The 14,600-nt window shown below is 34.8% G+C and overlaps 1 protein-coding gene across 8 annotated transcripts; it reads left to right on the forward strand.

Annotated features, from left to right (window-relative positions):
* Positions 1-6,586: 6,586 nt before the first annotated feature.
* LOC140841368 (putative uridine kinase C227.14) lies at positions 6,587-10,995 on the forward strand. 8 transcript variants are annotated; one of them, XM_073208730.1, is made up of 13 exons: positions 6,587-6,683; positions 6,932-6,993; positions 7,442-7,569; positions 7,736-7,779; positions 7,879-7,956; positions 8,362-8,554; positions 8,706-8,736; positions 8,813-8,871; positions 9,104-9,177; positions 9,956-10,042; positions 10,339-10,400; positions 10,490-10,518; positions 10,603-10,995. In XM_073208730.1, the coding sequence occupies exons 2-13, from the start codon at positions 6,939-6,941 to the stop codon at positions 10,693-10,695; spliced, it is 933 nt and encodes a 310-aa protein (XP_073064831.1). In that variant the 5' UTR covers positions 6,587-6,683; positions 6,932-6,938; the 3' UTR covers positions 10,696-10,995. The 8 variants fall into 8 exon arrangements, with proteins under 8 accessions (XP_073064831.1, XP_073064826.1, XP_073064825.1 ...); XM_073208725.1 differs by lacking the exon at positions 6,587-6,683 and adding an exon at positions 6,696-6,710; XM_073208724.1 differs by lacking the exon at positions 6,587-6,683 and adding an exon at positions 6,702-6,789.
* Positions 10,996-14,600: the final 3,605 nt, after the last annotated feature.

A 14,600-nucleotide genomic window follows, 5' to 3' on the forward strand; every position in this document is an offset into this window, starting at 1 on the left:
CAGGTGGAGACATATAAATTTCCTTTTTGATGTTTCCATTGAGAAATGCAGTATTTACATCCATTTGTCATATCTCATAGTCATACCATGATGCTATGGCTAGTAGTATTGTAATGGACTTAAACATAGCAACTGGTGAAAATGTTTCGTCATAGTCAACTCCTTGCCTTTGAGTATAATATTTTGCAACCAGCCTTGCTTTGAAGGTCACTACCTTCCCATTCGCCCCAAGCTTTCTTTTGTAGATCCATTTGCACCCTATAGGAACGATTCCCTCAGGTTGATCCACCAATGTCCAGACTCGGTTTGAATATATAGAGTCCATTTCTGACTGCATGGCTTCAAGCCATTTGGTTGAATCAGTATCAGATATTGCTTCCTTAAAGTTCATTGGATCATATCCAACAAAAGACTCATCATGGTCTTGTTCATGAAGAAGCGTATATCTAGCAGGTGGTCTAATAACCCTATCAGACCTTCTAAGAGCTTGTACTTCAACTACTGGTTGTTAGAGATTAGGTTCAACTACTATAGTTGAGAGAGTATCTTGAATTTCTACAAGTTCTCTCATCTTGCCTTTTTTCTATCTAATAGAAATTCCCTTTCATGAAGGTGACATTTCTTGAAAACAAACACTTTTGCTTCATTGGGATGATAGAAATTATATCCAACAGAATTCTTTGGATATCCTAAAAAGTAGCACAAAGTGGATCTACTATCCAATTTGTCTCCCACTGTCTGCTTCACGTAAGCAAGATATCTCCATATTCTCATGTAAGAATATTTGGGAGTTTTTCCCATCCATATCTCATATGGTGTTTTATCCACTGCTTTAGTATGGACATTATTCAACAACAGTGCCACAATTTCAAGCGCAAATCCCCAAAACGATGTAAACAATTCAGTAAATCCCATCATAGATCGAACCATGTCCAACATGGTTTTATTACGACGTTCAGAAACACCATTCAATTGTGGTGTTGCTGGTGGAGTCCACTGTGAGAATCACATTCTCTTTAGATAACCCAAAAATTCAGCATTCAAGTATTCTCCACTTCGATCAGATCGAAATGCCTTAATACTCCTTTCTAGCTGTTTTTCTACTTCAAATCTGAATTCTTTGAACCTTTCAAATGTTTCAGATTTGTGTTTTATCAAATAAACATACCAATACCTCGAATGGTCATCAGTAAAGGTAATGAGTAGGATTGCTCATATTTTGTGCTAACACTTAGCGGGCCACAAATGTCTGTGTGGATCAAATCCATTAGACCATGTGCACGTTCCACGTTTCCATTGAATGGAGTCTTGGTCAATTTTCCTTTTAGACAGGACTTAAATATAGGTAGAGAATTATGTCTGACAAGTCAAACATGCTTTCTCCCACTAGCTTGTGCATCATTCTTTGAGAAATATGACCTAGTCTAGCGTGCCATATTTGTGTGGGATTTGGATCATCTAACTTTATTTTGGTTTTTGTTGAAATCATATTTACTTGGACATTCAGTTATCATATCAAGAACATTTCTGGCACATATAATTTCTTATGTCCGGACTTCTTGCAGTGAAATAAATATGTTCTGACTTATCGGGCTTTGTAGGCCTTTTAAGTGTCCTTCAGAGTTTGCCTCTTATTGGGTTTGTTTTTCTTGTGAGGGGCAGAACATTTCTTTCCCTTACCTTGTGGGCCATATTTCGTCTGACGAGAGGCCCATAAGAAAAACAAAAATTTCATGTTTTATGGTGATATCATAAGTTATAAGCGTATTGAATAACTCTTCAAGGCTATCATCTATCTTATTCAATTCACCATAACCCTGTCAAATGAGGAAGAGAAAGACAACAAATTGATGTTATCTAGTAACTCGTTAAGAATCACATATTCCAGGCCCACCACATTCTTAGTAAGCCCAGTCATATGTACACTACGCTCATGGACCAAAGTCCCATCTTGCGTGCGTGTAGTCATGAGCTTTTAAAGGTGGTGTGCATCACTGTACGAGTTTCATGCACCATGCAACTCTTGCATGTGTATTCGAATGTCAGCAGCATTCAACATTTTCTCAAAACTGTCCCTACAGTTCATTTGACAAAGAAGCGAGCATGTTACACTTTAGTTTGTATACTATGGTCCTACCATCTTGCATGCTTTGTCAGTTCAACAGTACTGACATTAGTGTGTATGCCATTTTCTCCGAATTCAGAACAATTTCCCAACCAGTCTTGAAAATTAGATTCGGTTAGCTTGTTAATATTATATGACGAAATCGAAAAATGTACTGATATGGAAACAGAATAATAGTTGCTGATTATTTTAAAATAATTTTAAGATATAAAATATGGATTTTATTTTATAAATCTCCCTCCCACTATTTTGACATTTCCACCACCCTCTGATGAAAAAGGGAAATCGTATTTCTTTAGTGGGTACGTAGAGTCCAATTATCCAATTATAATCCCGAATAATATCAGCCAATTATAATTTCTAAAAGGTAGAATCCAATTGCATCCCTATGCAACCTCCGCGTGTTTTGTCCCACGTTTAATAAGGACCCAATAATATGACGTCGTTTATTTTCGCGTGTCAAACCAACCCATCAATAATGAATTGTAATAGACGGTCGCCATGAGTTCCCCCAATAATATGAGCCGAAGTCATGGGAGTTCCACTCAATTCACATCATATGTCAGGTGGAAGTCATAGCTTTCCGGCGTACAGGCCTCCCCAATAATATGAGCCAGACACTGTCCGCGGGTAGCGATCAGCATGCAACCACGGTTGATGGAAGGCAAGGAAAATTTAAAATCCTTTAATTTTACTTTTTCGGTTTGATATAAATTTTGAATCTTATTCAAAACGAGGGATTTTAATTTTAAAATTGTCTCATCATTTTAATTTAAAAATCGCGTGCCACGAGTTTGTATGTTTGTCGGATTCATGCAACTATATTATCTAATAATATACATACATGCATACTACTATATATCGCATATATCATAATATGACATTCAACAATAAATAAGGATGATCGATTGCCAACACTATTAGATCCATGTGAGCCAAACATGGATCCAGGTCCAAAATCTAGGTGAATGCAGGGATGCAAATGCAACAATTACAATAGCTTCCAATATTTTACAAGTCTTCATCTTGATCATCGGGCCCACCATCTTCCAGTCTTGATCTCCAACTGTTTCTAATAATTACATTTAAATAGCCATGGCACATAAAGGATACATCTCAAGGGGTGGGAACGGGCCATAAAACCAGGCCTACTTTAATAATATCAAATATTAACATAATGAACAAAACAGTAAAATATCCTAACATACACCTAACACATTGGTCAAGGCTCTCGATCATCCTTCATGCATTTAATATCAAATATTAACATCAATTAATTAAACAAATTTAATTAACTGATCAATCATATATCTAATAATTTTATCACTAACCACCACAATTATTAAAAGATTTAATAAATTAAATAAACACCTTTATTTAATTTCCAATTAAATCAATAATAATTGATTTCTTGTAAAACTCATTTTTACCATAAATAAATAAAATCATATTGTAATTATTTATTTCACTAGAAAATTATTAATTTTCTAAAAATCAATTTTCCAAAATAAAAATTGAAATCAATTTTCAAAAATATCAATTTTACTCAAAAGTTTGAAAAATCAGAAAATCGCACCCTAGGCCCAAACAATTCAAGCCCATTATTCAGCGCGCTTCCCGAGACGTTCCCGGGCAGCCGCCCGCCCGCTGCCCGAACGTTTCGGGCAGCGGCAACGGCCCTGTGCGCGCAGAACGCGCACAGGCGCGCCGACGCCGCGCGCAGGCGTCGGCGCGGGGCGTGCAGGAGTCCGACGCCTGCGCTAGCGCGGTACGCGCAGGCGTCGGACGCCTGCGCGCGAGCAGTGCGCGCAGGCGTCCGTCGCCTACGCGCTGCCCGGAAGAGTTCCGGGCAGATTTAAATTTTTTTTTAAAATTTCGAAAATCTGGAAAAAATAAATTTTCTTGGTGCTAAATTTTTTGAAAAATTTTCTTGTGTGGTTAGAAATAAATTATTCAATATCAAAACCATACAATTTAGAAAAACCTGGCTCTGATACCACTGTTGGATCTCGGTTTTCTACGCGCCCAAACGCAGCGGAAGTTTAAAATTTTTATTTTATTTTGACAATCAAAATATGTTTTTTTTTCTTTGGGCGCTCGTATGATTTTAATAAAACATTCATAGGGAGTTTAAAAGTTATACCTTTGGTGAATAAATCACTGGACACCAACTGATCCGGTATAACAGATCTAGCTCTTGATGAATCCCAACGAACTTTCTTCAATGAACTCATTTCTTTCCTTCTAATTAGGTCCACGACTGAATCGTTTGATCCTCTTCCAAATTGAACTAGAAAATTTGGAAGAAGTTTTGCGTAGGAGAGAAATTAATCGAGAGATGGCTCAAATTTTCCTTCAAAAGAGGGAGTGGCCGATTTTCTCCTTTTGGAAGTGGGTCTCTGGAAAATTGAGGTAGGTGGGGCTAGGGTTTTTGACTTTAATGTATTATTTATAATTAACTTAAACCCTAATTACATAATTAACATTAATGTGCTTGATTTAATTAATTAGGCTAGTCCAACTAGTTTAATTAATTTAATCAAAGTCCATTAAAACTTTAATTATTTAATATGTTGGACTTGTACCCCTACAAGCCCATTAAACATATTATCCACTATATTTAATTTATTAATTAATCAACTCAATTTTTGAGCTTAATAAATTAAATACATTATAAATTCAACATTTGAATTTATTATTTAAATTATAAATTCAACTCTTTGAATTTTTATCACCTCCAAAATTTAATATTTAATAAACTCAACATTTGAGTTTAATAAATTAAATTCTCAAATTTTATAAATTCAACTACCTGAATTTACTATATAATATAAATTCAATTTTTTGAATTTATTCTCTCAACGGGAACAAACAATCTAGTACTTGTGTGACCCTCAATAGTTCAGGGATACAGCTAGCCGTGGGTTCACAACTCTTTGTGATTCAGGACATTATCCTTTATTCGGGCTTACCCTAGTTAGCCCCATTCTTTTCATCAACACCTTGATCAAGAATGTCAGAACTCATTTCTGATTGCACCCATCGGATCATGGTAAGAGCGTCTAGTAGCATCGCCCCATGTTCCCCTAGTTATCACTGATAGTGCCTGCAAGAACCAGTCGATTATGATTAACGTACAGTACGGTCTCTTCATCTCATATATCTCGATCGAATCTGCAACCATTGGTTCATCGAGGGTTGCATATTAATTCGATAACTATGTGATAACTACAATAGTGACATCGCGTGTACTATTTGAGAACTCCTTCTATAACGTACATGTAATACTCTGGCCAGAGATTCTATGCACTATTATTTCATCAGATCACACAGGATATCCACACCCGCAGGTGAGCGGTGAATCCCCGACTACAATGCACTGGCTCCTATATGTGTCGCAACTGTACCCAACCTCGCCACCTGATTACTCTCCTGGAGCCGGTAAACGAGTCAAAGTACAACCCTAACATATAGAGCCTCAGTGTTGTCCCGGGTCGTAAGGACTAATGGTGTACAATCATAACCACGGACTTATCCTCTCGATGGATGATAACCACTTGGAAAGTCCGAGGGAGGGTTGTTCGGTATAATCATCATATGACTACCCATCTGCATGTTTGGACATCTTTATGCCCTTACCACATCACAGATGCTAGTCTCGAGCTCAAGCGGCCTTTATACCTGTTTTAGGCGGCTGAATCGACTAGGAACGGATTTAGAATATGCAGTGTTTACAAATGAGTTTCAACATCGAATTACGATTCATTTGTATTAAAGCATAATCAAGGACTTTATCTATGCTGTTTGCATGGGTATATAGATAAAGTATAACAAGACCATGAAAAGTTAAATTATATTAAAATAAAGATTGTTTATTACAACTGAGTCAATAAAATCTCTAGCCAACCGTTGGCTTGCAGGGCATCTACTCTAACATAAATATGATTAGGTTTCTTGTGAGAGGATCTCAGGAATCTTTATCTGTGAGATGAGTCAACCCTACTGATATTCACAATAAAATATAATACTCTTAACATAAAAAATAATATTTTTTCATAGATGACCCAAATAAGTTATTGTCTCACAAAATACGACTCGTGAGACCCTCTCACACAAGTTTTTGTCATAAATATAGGCAATAATTCCTTAAAATGTGTGAGAGTTGAGGATCTTATTTCAAATTTTTTCATATGCCATGATCCTTAAAATGCGTGGAATCAGTGCATTTTTTGACACACACAATGCTTTGATCCAACTCTTGTTAATTGAGTTTTATGACCAATAGAAAAGAGGGCGCCTTCATTTGTGGAAGTAAATTAATGATTTGTGATAGTAACTTAAGGAGATTCAATCAAGCTTAATCAGTATGGAGTCCGGAAAGATTTAAAAACCTGATCAAACATTTAATTATAATCATCAACTAATTATTAAATTGATTTGGTCGGGTGCGCAGGGCCAATGCTTATGCTTCAGTAGCACGCAAGGACGACGCTCAAAAGCACAGACAGCAATTTTGTCCTAAAATAGTAATTTATGACCGTGTGTATCATCGGAAAAGGTATGCACTGACACCGCAGCTCTTATAGTAAAGCCTCTCGCTTTTATTTCACCGAATATCGATGTGGGAGACTCCAGATACAGTTTCCCAGATTCTTCATAGCCCAGTAATAATTAATCATGTATTTACTTACCAAATGTATGGGATGATATAATACAATTTTGTATATCAATTTTGTTGATTTCATAAAATTTTAGTCGATTAGTTCAAATTAATTGGTTAAACAGTAAAATACGTATTGTGTGCAGATCGATCATGGAGGTTCTATCGTCTGCAAGGGGGTGCGGGTCTCTTCGGCACTGTGCATCAGGTGCTGCCCTTATTTACTGCATTTTCAACTTAGTTAGGATTTCGTTGGGGTTTGACGGAATTCAATCTTGCGTTGCTGATTAGGGCTATGGAGGATGAGTTTGTGCTGATTTTATTTCTAATTGATATCTGGGATTTATCTTCATCGGAGAATTTAATCTAAATTACGATGATTGCACTGTTGGATGAGCTTGGTACTTGTATGGCGATTATTCACTAACAAGAGATTGCTAGTTTCTTCTTGTTACTGGGAATGATAAAGAACAATTCATATCCAATGTATTTTTGCATGTTATTAAATTTGCAATTGTGTATGTATCAGTTACTCCCAGACATTTCTCTGTGGTAGTGTACTTTTTTCAAAATGTAGTTGGTAGTCTTATTTTACATACAATTTTCATGGTACACGAAGATTGATTTTTTTATTCTTCCGTTTGTGGTGAATGTAGAGGAACTGCTGCTGAAAAAGGCATGGTTTCCCCCTTGGAAACAGATTCGGTTTTATCCAGTGGCGAGAGACTTCAGGCCGTTAGTGGGTGAGACGGGAATTCTAACTTGGAAGCAAAATAATCCTCAGGTTTTCTTTTCTTTTTTTTGGGTTTCTAGATCCCATTCAAGTTATAAATCAAATATAGAGTGACACCTTCTAATTTTATGTTAAATTAGAAATCATAGATGTTTAAAACTTTAACATTTCCTGAGGTCCTTTTCTGTTGTTTTTTTTTAAAAATTGATTTGACCAGGTTTTACGTTGTCATCTGAAGGAAGTTCCAGTCATAGACTCAGGGTATGCCATGAATTCTGTTACTTTTTTATCGGCGGCATACACTGGACTCTTTTTCTATACTTTCCTTTCATTTACCTGGAATTTGTTCATTTCCATCAGATGCATGGATGAGAGATGTAAAATCTTGGCAGAACGTCTTGTTCTGACTGCAGCAGCTGAATCAAATCCCAATTTTAAGTGAGTTAGAGATTCTTTCTTTGGAAAATGTTTTTTTTCAACCTCAAACAAGTTGATATTTTGTTACATTTGTATGTTGGCGAGCCTAATGTCAGAAAGCATCTGATGATGGAATCTTCCCACTCTTTTTCTTCTTTTGAACTGAGGCAATCTCTCTTGTCTGGGAAAGAGCGCACTAGCACTTCACACAATTCGATGAAGGAAGAAAAACAGTATCAGTATTTACCGATTGCATGTATATTTTTACCTGTTAATATAGAGTAATCCTTGTTCTTAAGTACGCCCAATCACCTTATCTTGAAAGTTGGTTCTCAAAAAAAAAATGAAATGACCAATCACCTGATCTAAAAAGTTATTCTTGTTTTAAACAAAACTACAAAAGGAATAATTAGTATTAACTTGCAGGCATATTATTGGTCTGTGTGGCCCACCTGGTTCAGGAAAGAGTACTCTTGCATCCGAGGTAGTTCGCTATGTCAATGAGTTGTGGCCCCAAAAATCATCATACTTTGGTTCTCAAGTTGAGTCTCCACAAGTTGCTATCGTGCTTCCTATGGATGGATTTCACCTTTACCGTCATCAGCTCGATGCAATGAAGGTTAAATAGTTATTTTCCACGTATTTGCCACTTCTTACATTTACTTGTATCATTCTCTTGAATGGTTTTTCGCTAGTAGTAGGAGTAATACTTTGTTTTATAACAAAAATCGTGACCGTTCTGATTACAGTCATTTGTTCTTTCTTGTTAGGATCCAGAGGAAGCTCATGCAAGAAGGGGATGTGAGGCTCTTTTTCCTGCAGCACTTGTTTTAGCTTTCATGCATTCACTATTTTGATATTTTTTCTGGTGATTCAGCTCCTTGGACATTTGACCCTGAACGACTTTTAAGATGCCTAACAAAGCTGAAAAATGAGGTGATTTGTATTAAATTATCTGCGGTCCAGTCATTTAGTTAATCAATATTATGTCCTGGTTGGCTTTTTTTGCTGGACTGGATTGTTATCTCAGTGTGATGCATTTATGGAGATTTGTTGTATATTATAAACATAAAATCTCATCCTTCCTTCATGTTGTATTTTCTGCTACCATTGTTCATATGAAATGTATGTGTATCCACCCTCATGTTGCACTCGTTCTTCCCTCCAGGGATCTGTGTATGCACCATCTTTTGACCATGGAGTGGGTGATCCTGTTGAAGATGACATTTTTGTGAACCTTCAGTAAGTTGACTTATAATTTACATGATGGATCAAATGTGTACACGAAGTTTTGGGATAAACTTATTCAAGTGCTGATGAAGGTTATATATTTTCACACATACCCACATGTTTCATATTTCTAATGGGTCGATAAATATGAGATGAGGGAGGTCAAATTTTTATGGAATTGAACCAAATTACACTTGTAGGGTGTAAATTATTAGTGTAGAAGGTGTTATGAACATGGCGTAATTCTTTTGCTTGGATCATTTGTTCTTGTGGAGCTATCACTAAATTGCTCCCAATCATTTATTCTGGTTGTTATCAGTGATTGTGACGTCCATTTGTTTTACTTGGTTCAAAGATTTCATTAACTGGTTAAATTACACTAAGAAGTTAGATGCTAGTAAATGCGCATGAGTGTTCCTATTTTCATTCCATGTTCCTCGTTAGTTGGTTGCATGAATTATAAGTTTTTTACTAGGTCCAATTAAAGGATATTTGGTTGTTACAGTATTTATCGCTGTATCAAGACATTATTAGCTCATAATATATGAAATAAGAAAAAATCCAAATAAGAGAAGCAGGAAAAGATAAGAGCAAACCATTTCCCTAATGGCATATGTGAATGTTGCATCGTCTTTCACCAAGGATAGACTGTAGTACATGTGTTCACGTGATTTATGTTCTTGCATGTACACATATATTAAAACCTAAAAGCGAGGATGCATCCTTTGTACTTCATCTGTTGCACAGTGCTCGATACTGCCACTCATACGCTATTTTTCTTCATATGCAGGCACAAGATAGTGATAGTCGAAGGGAATTATTTGCTTTTAGATGAGGGTGTCTGGAGGGATATCTCATGTATATTTGATGAGAAGTGGTAAAACTTTTATCCTATATATTTTCTTTTCAGGATTAGTCCAGTTAAATGCACTAACTTGTTGGTCAATCTGTTTTCTATGCTGATGGGGAAAAACGCAGCAATTGATTCTTAAACTAACTTTTACGCAAAAAATTTGCATTGTGCGGTGCTGACTGCTAAAAAACAAGTTGTTTGCTTGTTATGAGAATGAATCGGTTATCATACTTATTTCAAGGTCCTATTATTCGTGAATAAAGAGCTAAGATTACCAAGAAATGCTATGAACACATAAAATCTTGTGAATCTTTTCCCAGGTTCATTGATGTTGACATCGAAAAGGCAATGAAACGGGTCTTAAAAAGACATATATCAACAGGTATATTCTTATTGAGTATTAATCATGGTAATCCTGTATTAATTATAGATATAGAAATCATCTAATTCTGTCTTTTTCTTACGATGAAGGAAAGCCTCCTGATGTTGCGAAATGGCGGGTAAGTTACCTCTCATCTCTCATCTGTGGATTCCAGACTGGTGTCTTGTTTTGGTTATTTTTTCAAGACTAATTCAAATTGCAGATTGATTATAACGATCGTCCTAATGCGGAGCTTATAATGGAGTTGAAGCAGAACGCAGATTTGATAATCAAGTCAGTCGACTTCTCAAGGTGATCCCACACTCATCTTTCGGAAATTGGAATCTGATCCCAAAACACGACGACAAGTCTCAAGGGAAATCCCCTTGACAAAACTCCTTGCTCCTAAAGCGAGTGTTCTTGATGAAACTCACTAGTAACCCAATCTTATACCTTGGTTTCGTAAATGTAAATCCCGTCTCCTTTATTTTATTTTCTTAGGATGATAAAAGTAAGATTTTTATATTTTAAATCACTGTATCAACATTAGTTAAGATTCCACATTTATCTTGTAGAATATTTGATTGGGAAATTAATTCTTATAGTTCCAAACTAACTGGCTCTTTCTGTATCTATTGTGTATACACCTTAGTTGTTAAAAGCGCTCGCCTCAGTCGCTTAAGCTCCAGGCGACTCGAGGCACAAGGCCGGTAAGAAGCGAGCGCTTCATAGAAGCCGCACAACCTTTTTTTTAAGTTTCTGGAAAATTAAAATCTCGTTCTCAGAGTACGATTTTAGTTTGCATAAAAAAAATATCATGCCCCTAAACCATCATAATGTTGTCGCTTTACTCACTGCCTTCGCCTCTCGGTGTCTCATCTCTGCCTCGTCGCCCGCTCTGCTTCACCTTCTCTGGTGTATTCCTCTTCTTTTTGCGGCCCAAAATTGATAAATCCTTAATTTTATGAATGTCTGAAAGAAAATAAGTTTTTTTTTTCCATTTAACAGGTAGTTGTTATTGATTTTCAGTTGTTTTAACCATGTCAAATACAACTATTAATTCAAATCGAAATTATATTGCTTGCAATTATGTAACACTTTAGAATCCTAAAAATCCAAATATTATATGTTGTTTTGTGGTAAAATAACAAATAGTCGACACATGCTACATTTATAAGGGACAATAGAAACGTGAAGGTTTATTTGAAATGTTCGGAGCATTACAAATAAGAAAGTAAAGAGTTCATGAAAAAAAAAGACTAATGTGAAGAATCAAATGGTTGATATTCTTGATTTTGATGAAATTGTTGATTCGGAAGAAATGATGATTCAGATGATCTTCATTTTAAAATGCAAAGGAAACGACCAATATATGGTTCAAGTGTGTTTATTAAATCAGTTGATGTTTTGTTTATTCTCACAAGAGTCACAACATGTTTGAGTTACTTTCTAACTTTGTGATTCGCATTGGAGAAAAAAATGTGATTCAAGTTGTAACAGATGATGCAAGTTGCAACGCTAATGTAGATAATAATTTCATTTTATGTTACTTTCACTTTTCAATTAAGAATTGATGTAGCACAAGATGCCGGGGTTGGTGATGGTGCATACGACTTTCGATCTCGACATATATCTACTTAAAAAGGAGCATCATCGTCTATTTTAACCAAAAAAAAAAAAATTCATCTCGAAATAATCTTGTAAATGAAGAAGAGATCAATCTTGACGAGAAAACTGAAGAATAAGATATCGATGGATACAAATAAAACGATGGAGTTGATAACGAAAATTTGGAAAATGCATCTATCATATTATCATAAAAAAATATTTTTAATTATCACATTACTTTTATTATTTCTTCTAATAAGTGGAATCAAGAAAATAACTAATATTGAAAATGATGGGTTACATCTAAAAAGTTATAGCAATGTTAAAAACTTAAAGCTCATATGTTATTGGTTTAAAATAGTTAAGCAAGGGCCACAATTTTATTTTATTTTATTTTTTAAAAAAATTTGAGCGAGATGCAAATAACTAGCCTAGCATATAACAACTTTTTGAGCACCTCAAATCCTGACCTGGGCAAAAGCCTCATGGGCCTCGTAGCCATGATTTTAAAATATGGTGAGTTGAACATTAAAAATTTAAATAATTTATAATGTCTTTTTAAACTTTTTTGTTATATTTTGTGTAATGTGAACAAGATAAATTTTAAAAATCTGTATCACTTTTATTTTCAAAAAATATTTTTAAGAATTTAACATATTGAGATACATGATAATATCATATATAATAATGAACTTTTTAAATAAATTCATAAAAGAGTAAGTCAAAAATTGAAAGTATATATGACATTATTCATTCAAATAATTTAGATATGCAATTTTTTAATTTAATACATATAGCTTAATTTTCTTAATATTTAATATTCATATATTTTTAGTCGGATAAGTTGGAGATAAATCCTCAAATCAAAACACAAGTCGTTATTTACTCCATATACACTAAAAACTTTGTTTAAACTCCTTAACCATGTGAAAATGTAAAAATACTATTACAATTATTATTTATTTTACTGGACCAGAAATTGTAACATATTCGATTTAAATCAAACATAAAATGTTAGTATTACTATGTAATTAAATGTTTGAAGATAAGATTTTCTAAAAAATTATGGATCCGAACATATGTTAGGGATTCAATATTTACACGAGTTATTCCAATACTTCGTAATATTTATAAGAAGAGCTAACAAAGATTAAACATCAAGAGAAAAGAGGAACACATGAGAATCATTAGTAATGATTCAAAGTAATAAGTTCTTAAAAATAGTTCCGGTGAAACATCCACTACTTTTAAACTTTAAAATCCTACTAAAATTTTTTTACCCCCGAAACATGCCATGTAAATTAACTTAACATTCCGCCATCCAAAATAATTTAACATTTGAAATCTCAAGTGCATAAAAAAAATCCATAACTCATTAATTAACCAAAAAATCTATATCGACATTTAACATGATCAAACTAACCTCAAAATAAAGCATGAAATCTATATTTAAATCATTAACAAAATCTTTAAACTTTAACTATCAAGCTAATACGGAAAATAATGGCCATCGGGAGTGTACTGCCGGACTTGATTCACTCAAGCGTCAGTGTCTCCCTCAATCTCATCCTCACCTGCAACATTTAAATCTAGTGAGTCTAATGACTCGTCACGTTCTAAACATGAGTAGCATATAATACATATACAAGCACATGCTTTAAAAATCATACTTTTATTTAAAATAAGCTACATAAATTTTTAAGCATCATAAATCATCAAATCATAAAGCTTTCCATCATTTATCATTTTGGGTGAAGTTTGATCCTTAAAAGTGACTAGATGTATCCTCTGGTCGACTGATCAGTATTAGCTCATCATTGTGCATGGGGACAGGCACGAGACACCGACGTAAAATGGAAATACGATCGTTGGGCTCCCTCTGGAGTCTTCTCTGGTAAACGGGCTCCCTCTGGGCCTTCTCCCTCATGATATTCCCAAAAATCTCATATCCTCTTTTGTCACAGTCAATTCACATCCTTCAAAATATTTTTTCTTTTCTTTTTTATCATAAAATATTGTGTCCTTTCTACATTAAAAAAATAATATTTTAACTGTAAAAATTACACAGCTTTATCAGAAATCATAAAATCACATATTTTCATCATAAACGTTTAAAATATCATTTAGCATGCGTTATGATTCTTCGGAACACTGCCAACCTTTTTTATACTACCTAGGTGTAAAATGATCGTTTTTCACCTATACATAAAATTTATCGATTTTGAATTTTTCCCACTTTTATTGAGCCGAGAATATCCCAAATAATTATTTAAGCTTAAATTTGACTTTTAATATTTTTATTTGACGTAAACTCGAGCTTTTTGATTTATTTCGTTAATTAATAAACAGTAAAGGTTTTTAATCCTGAATAAATTCAAACTTAAATATTTTAATCCCGAATCTTAAACATAAACTTTTCACACCTAAACTACCCTCATGAACCATGAATCGACCTCCATGGTTTGAACCACCTTTCTTGTCCTAGCCAATTCCTAGGTCACATTTTATTCCCAAAAGCCCGAGCCACCCTCGAGCCACCATGGACCAAACCACTAGCCCTTCTCCTGGATCGTCTCATACCCCTAAACCACGCCTAGTCTGCTGTAGCCAGCC

The sequence above is a fragment of the Primulina eburnea genome, chromosome 9, assembly GCF_022965805.1.
Source record: "Primulina eburnea isolate SZY01 chromosome 9, ASM2296580v1, whole genome shotgun sequence".
Taxonomy (NCBI): Eukaryota; Viridiplantae; Streptophyta; class Magnoliopsida; order Lamiales; family Gesneriaceae; genus Primulina; species Primulina eburnea.

What these genes read in the sequence shown, in the direction of transcription:
- LOC140841368 (XM_073208722.1), top strand. Translation starts at nt 6,745, where the DNA reads ATGTGGGAGACTCCAGATACAGTTTCCCAGATTCTTCATAGCCCAGTA. An exon ending in ATCAGCTCGATGCAATGAAG is followed by an intron (nt 8,555 to 8,705) that starts GTTAAATAGTTA and finishes CTTTCTTGTTAG; the next exon opens with GATCCAGAGGAAGCTCATGC. An exon ending in AAAAAGACATATATCAACAG is followed by an intron (nt 10,401 to 10,489) that starts GTATATTCTTAT and finishes CTTACGATGAAG; the next exon opens with GAAAGCCTCCTGATGTTGCG.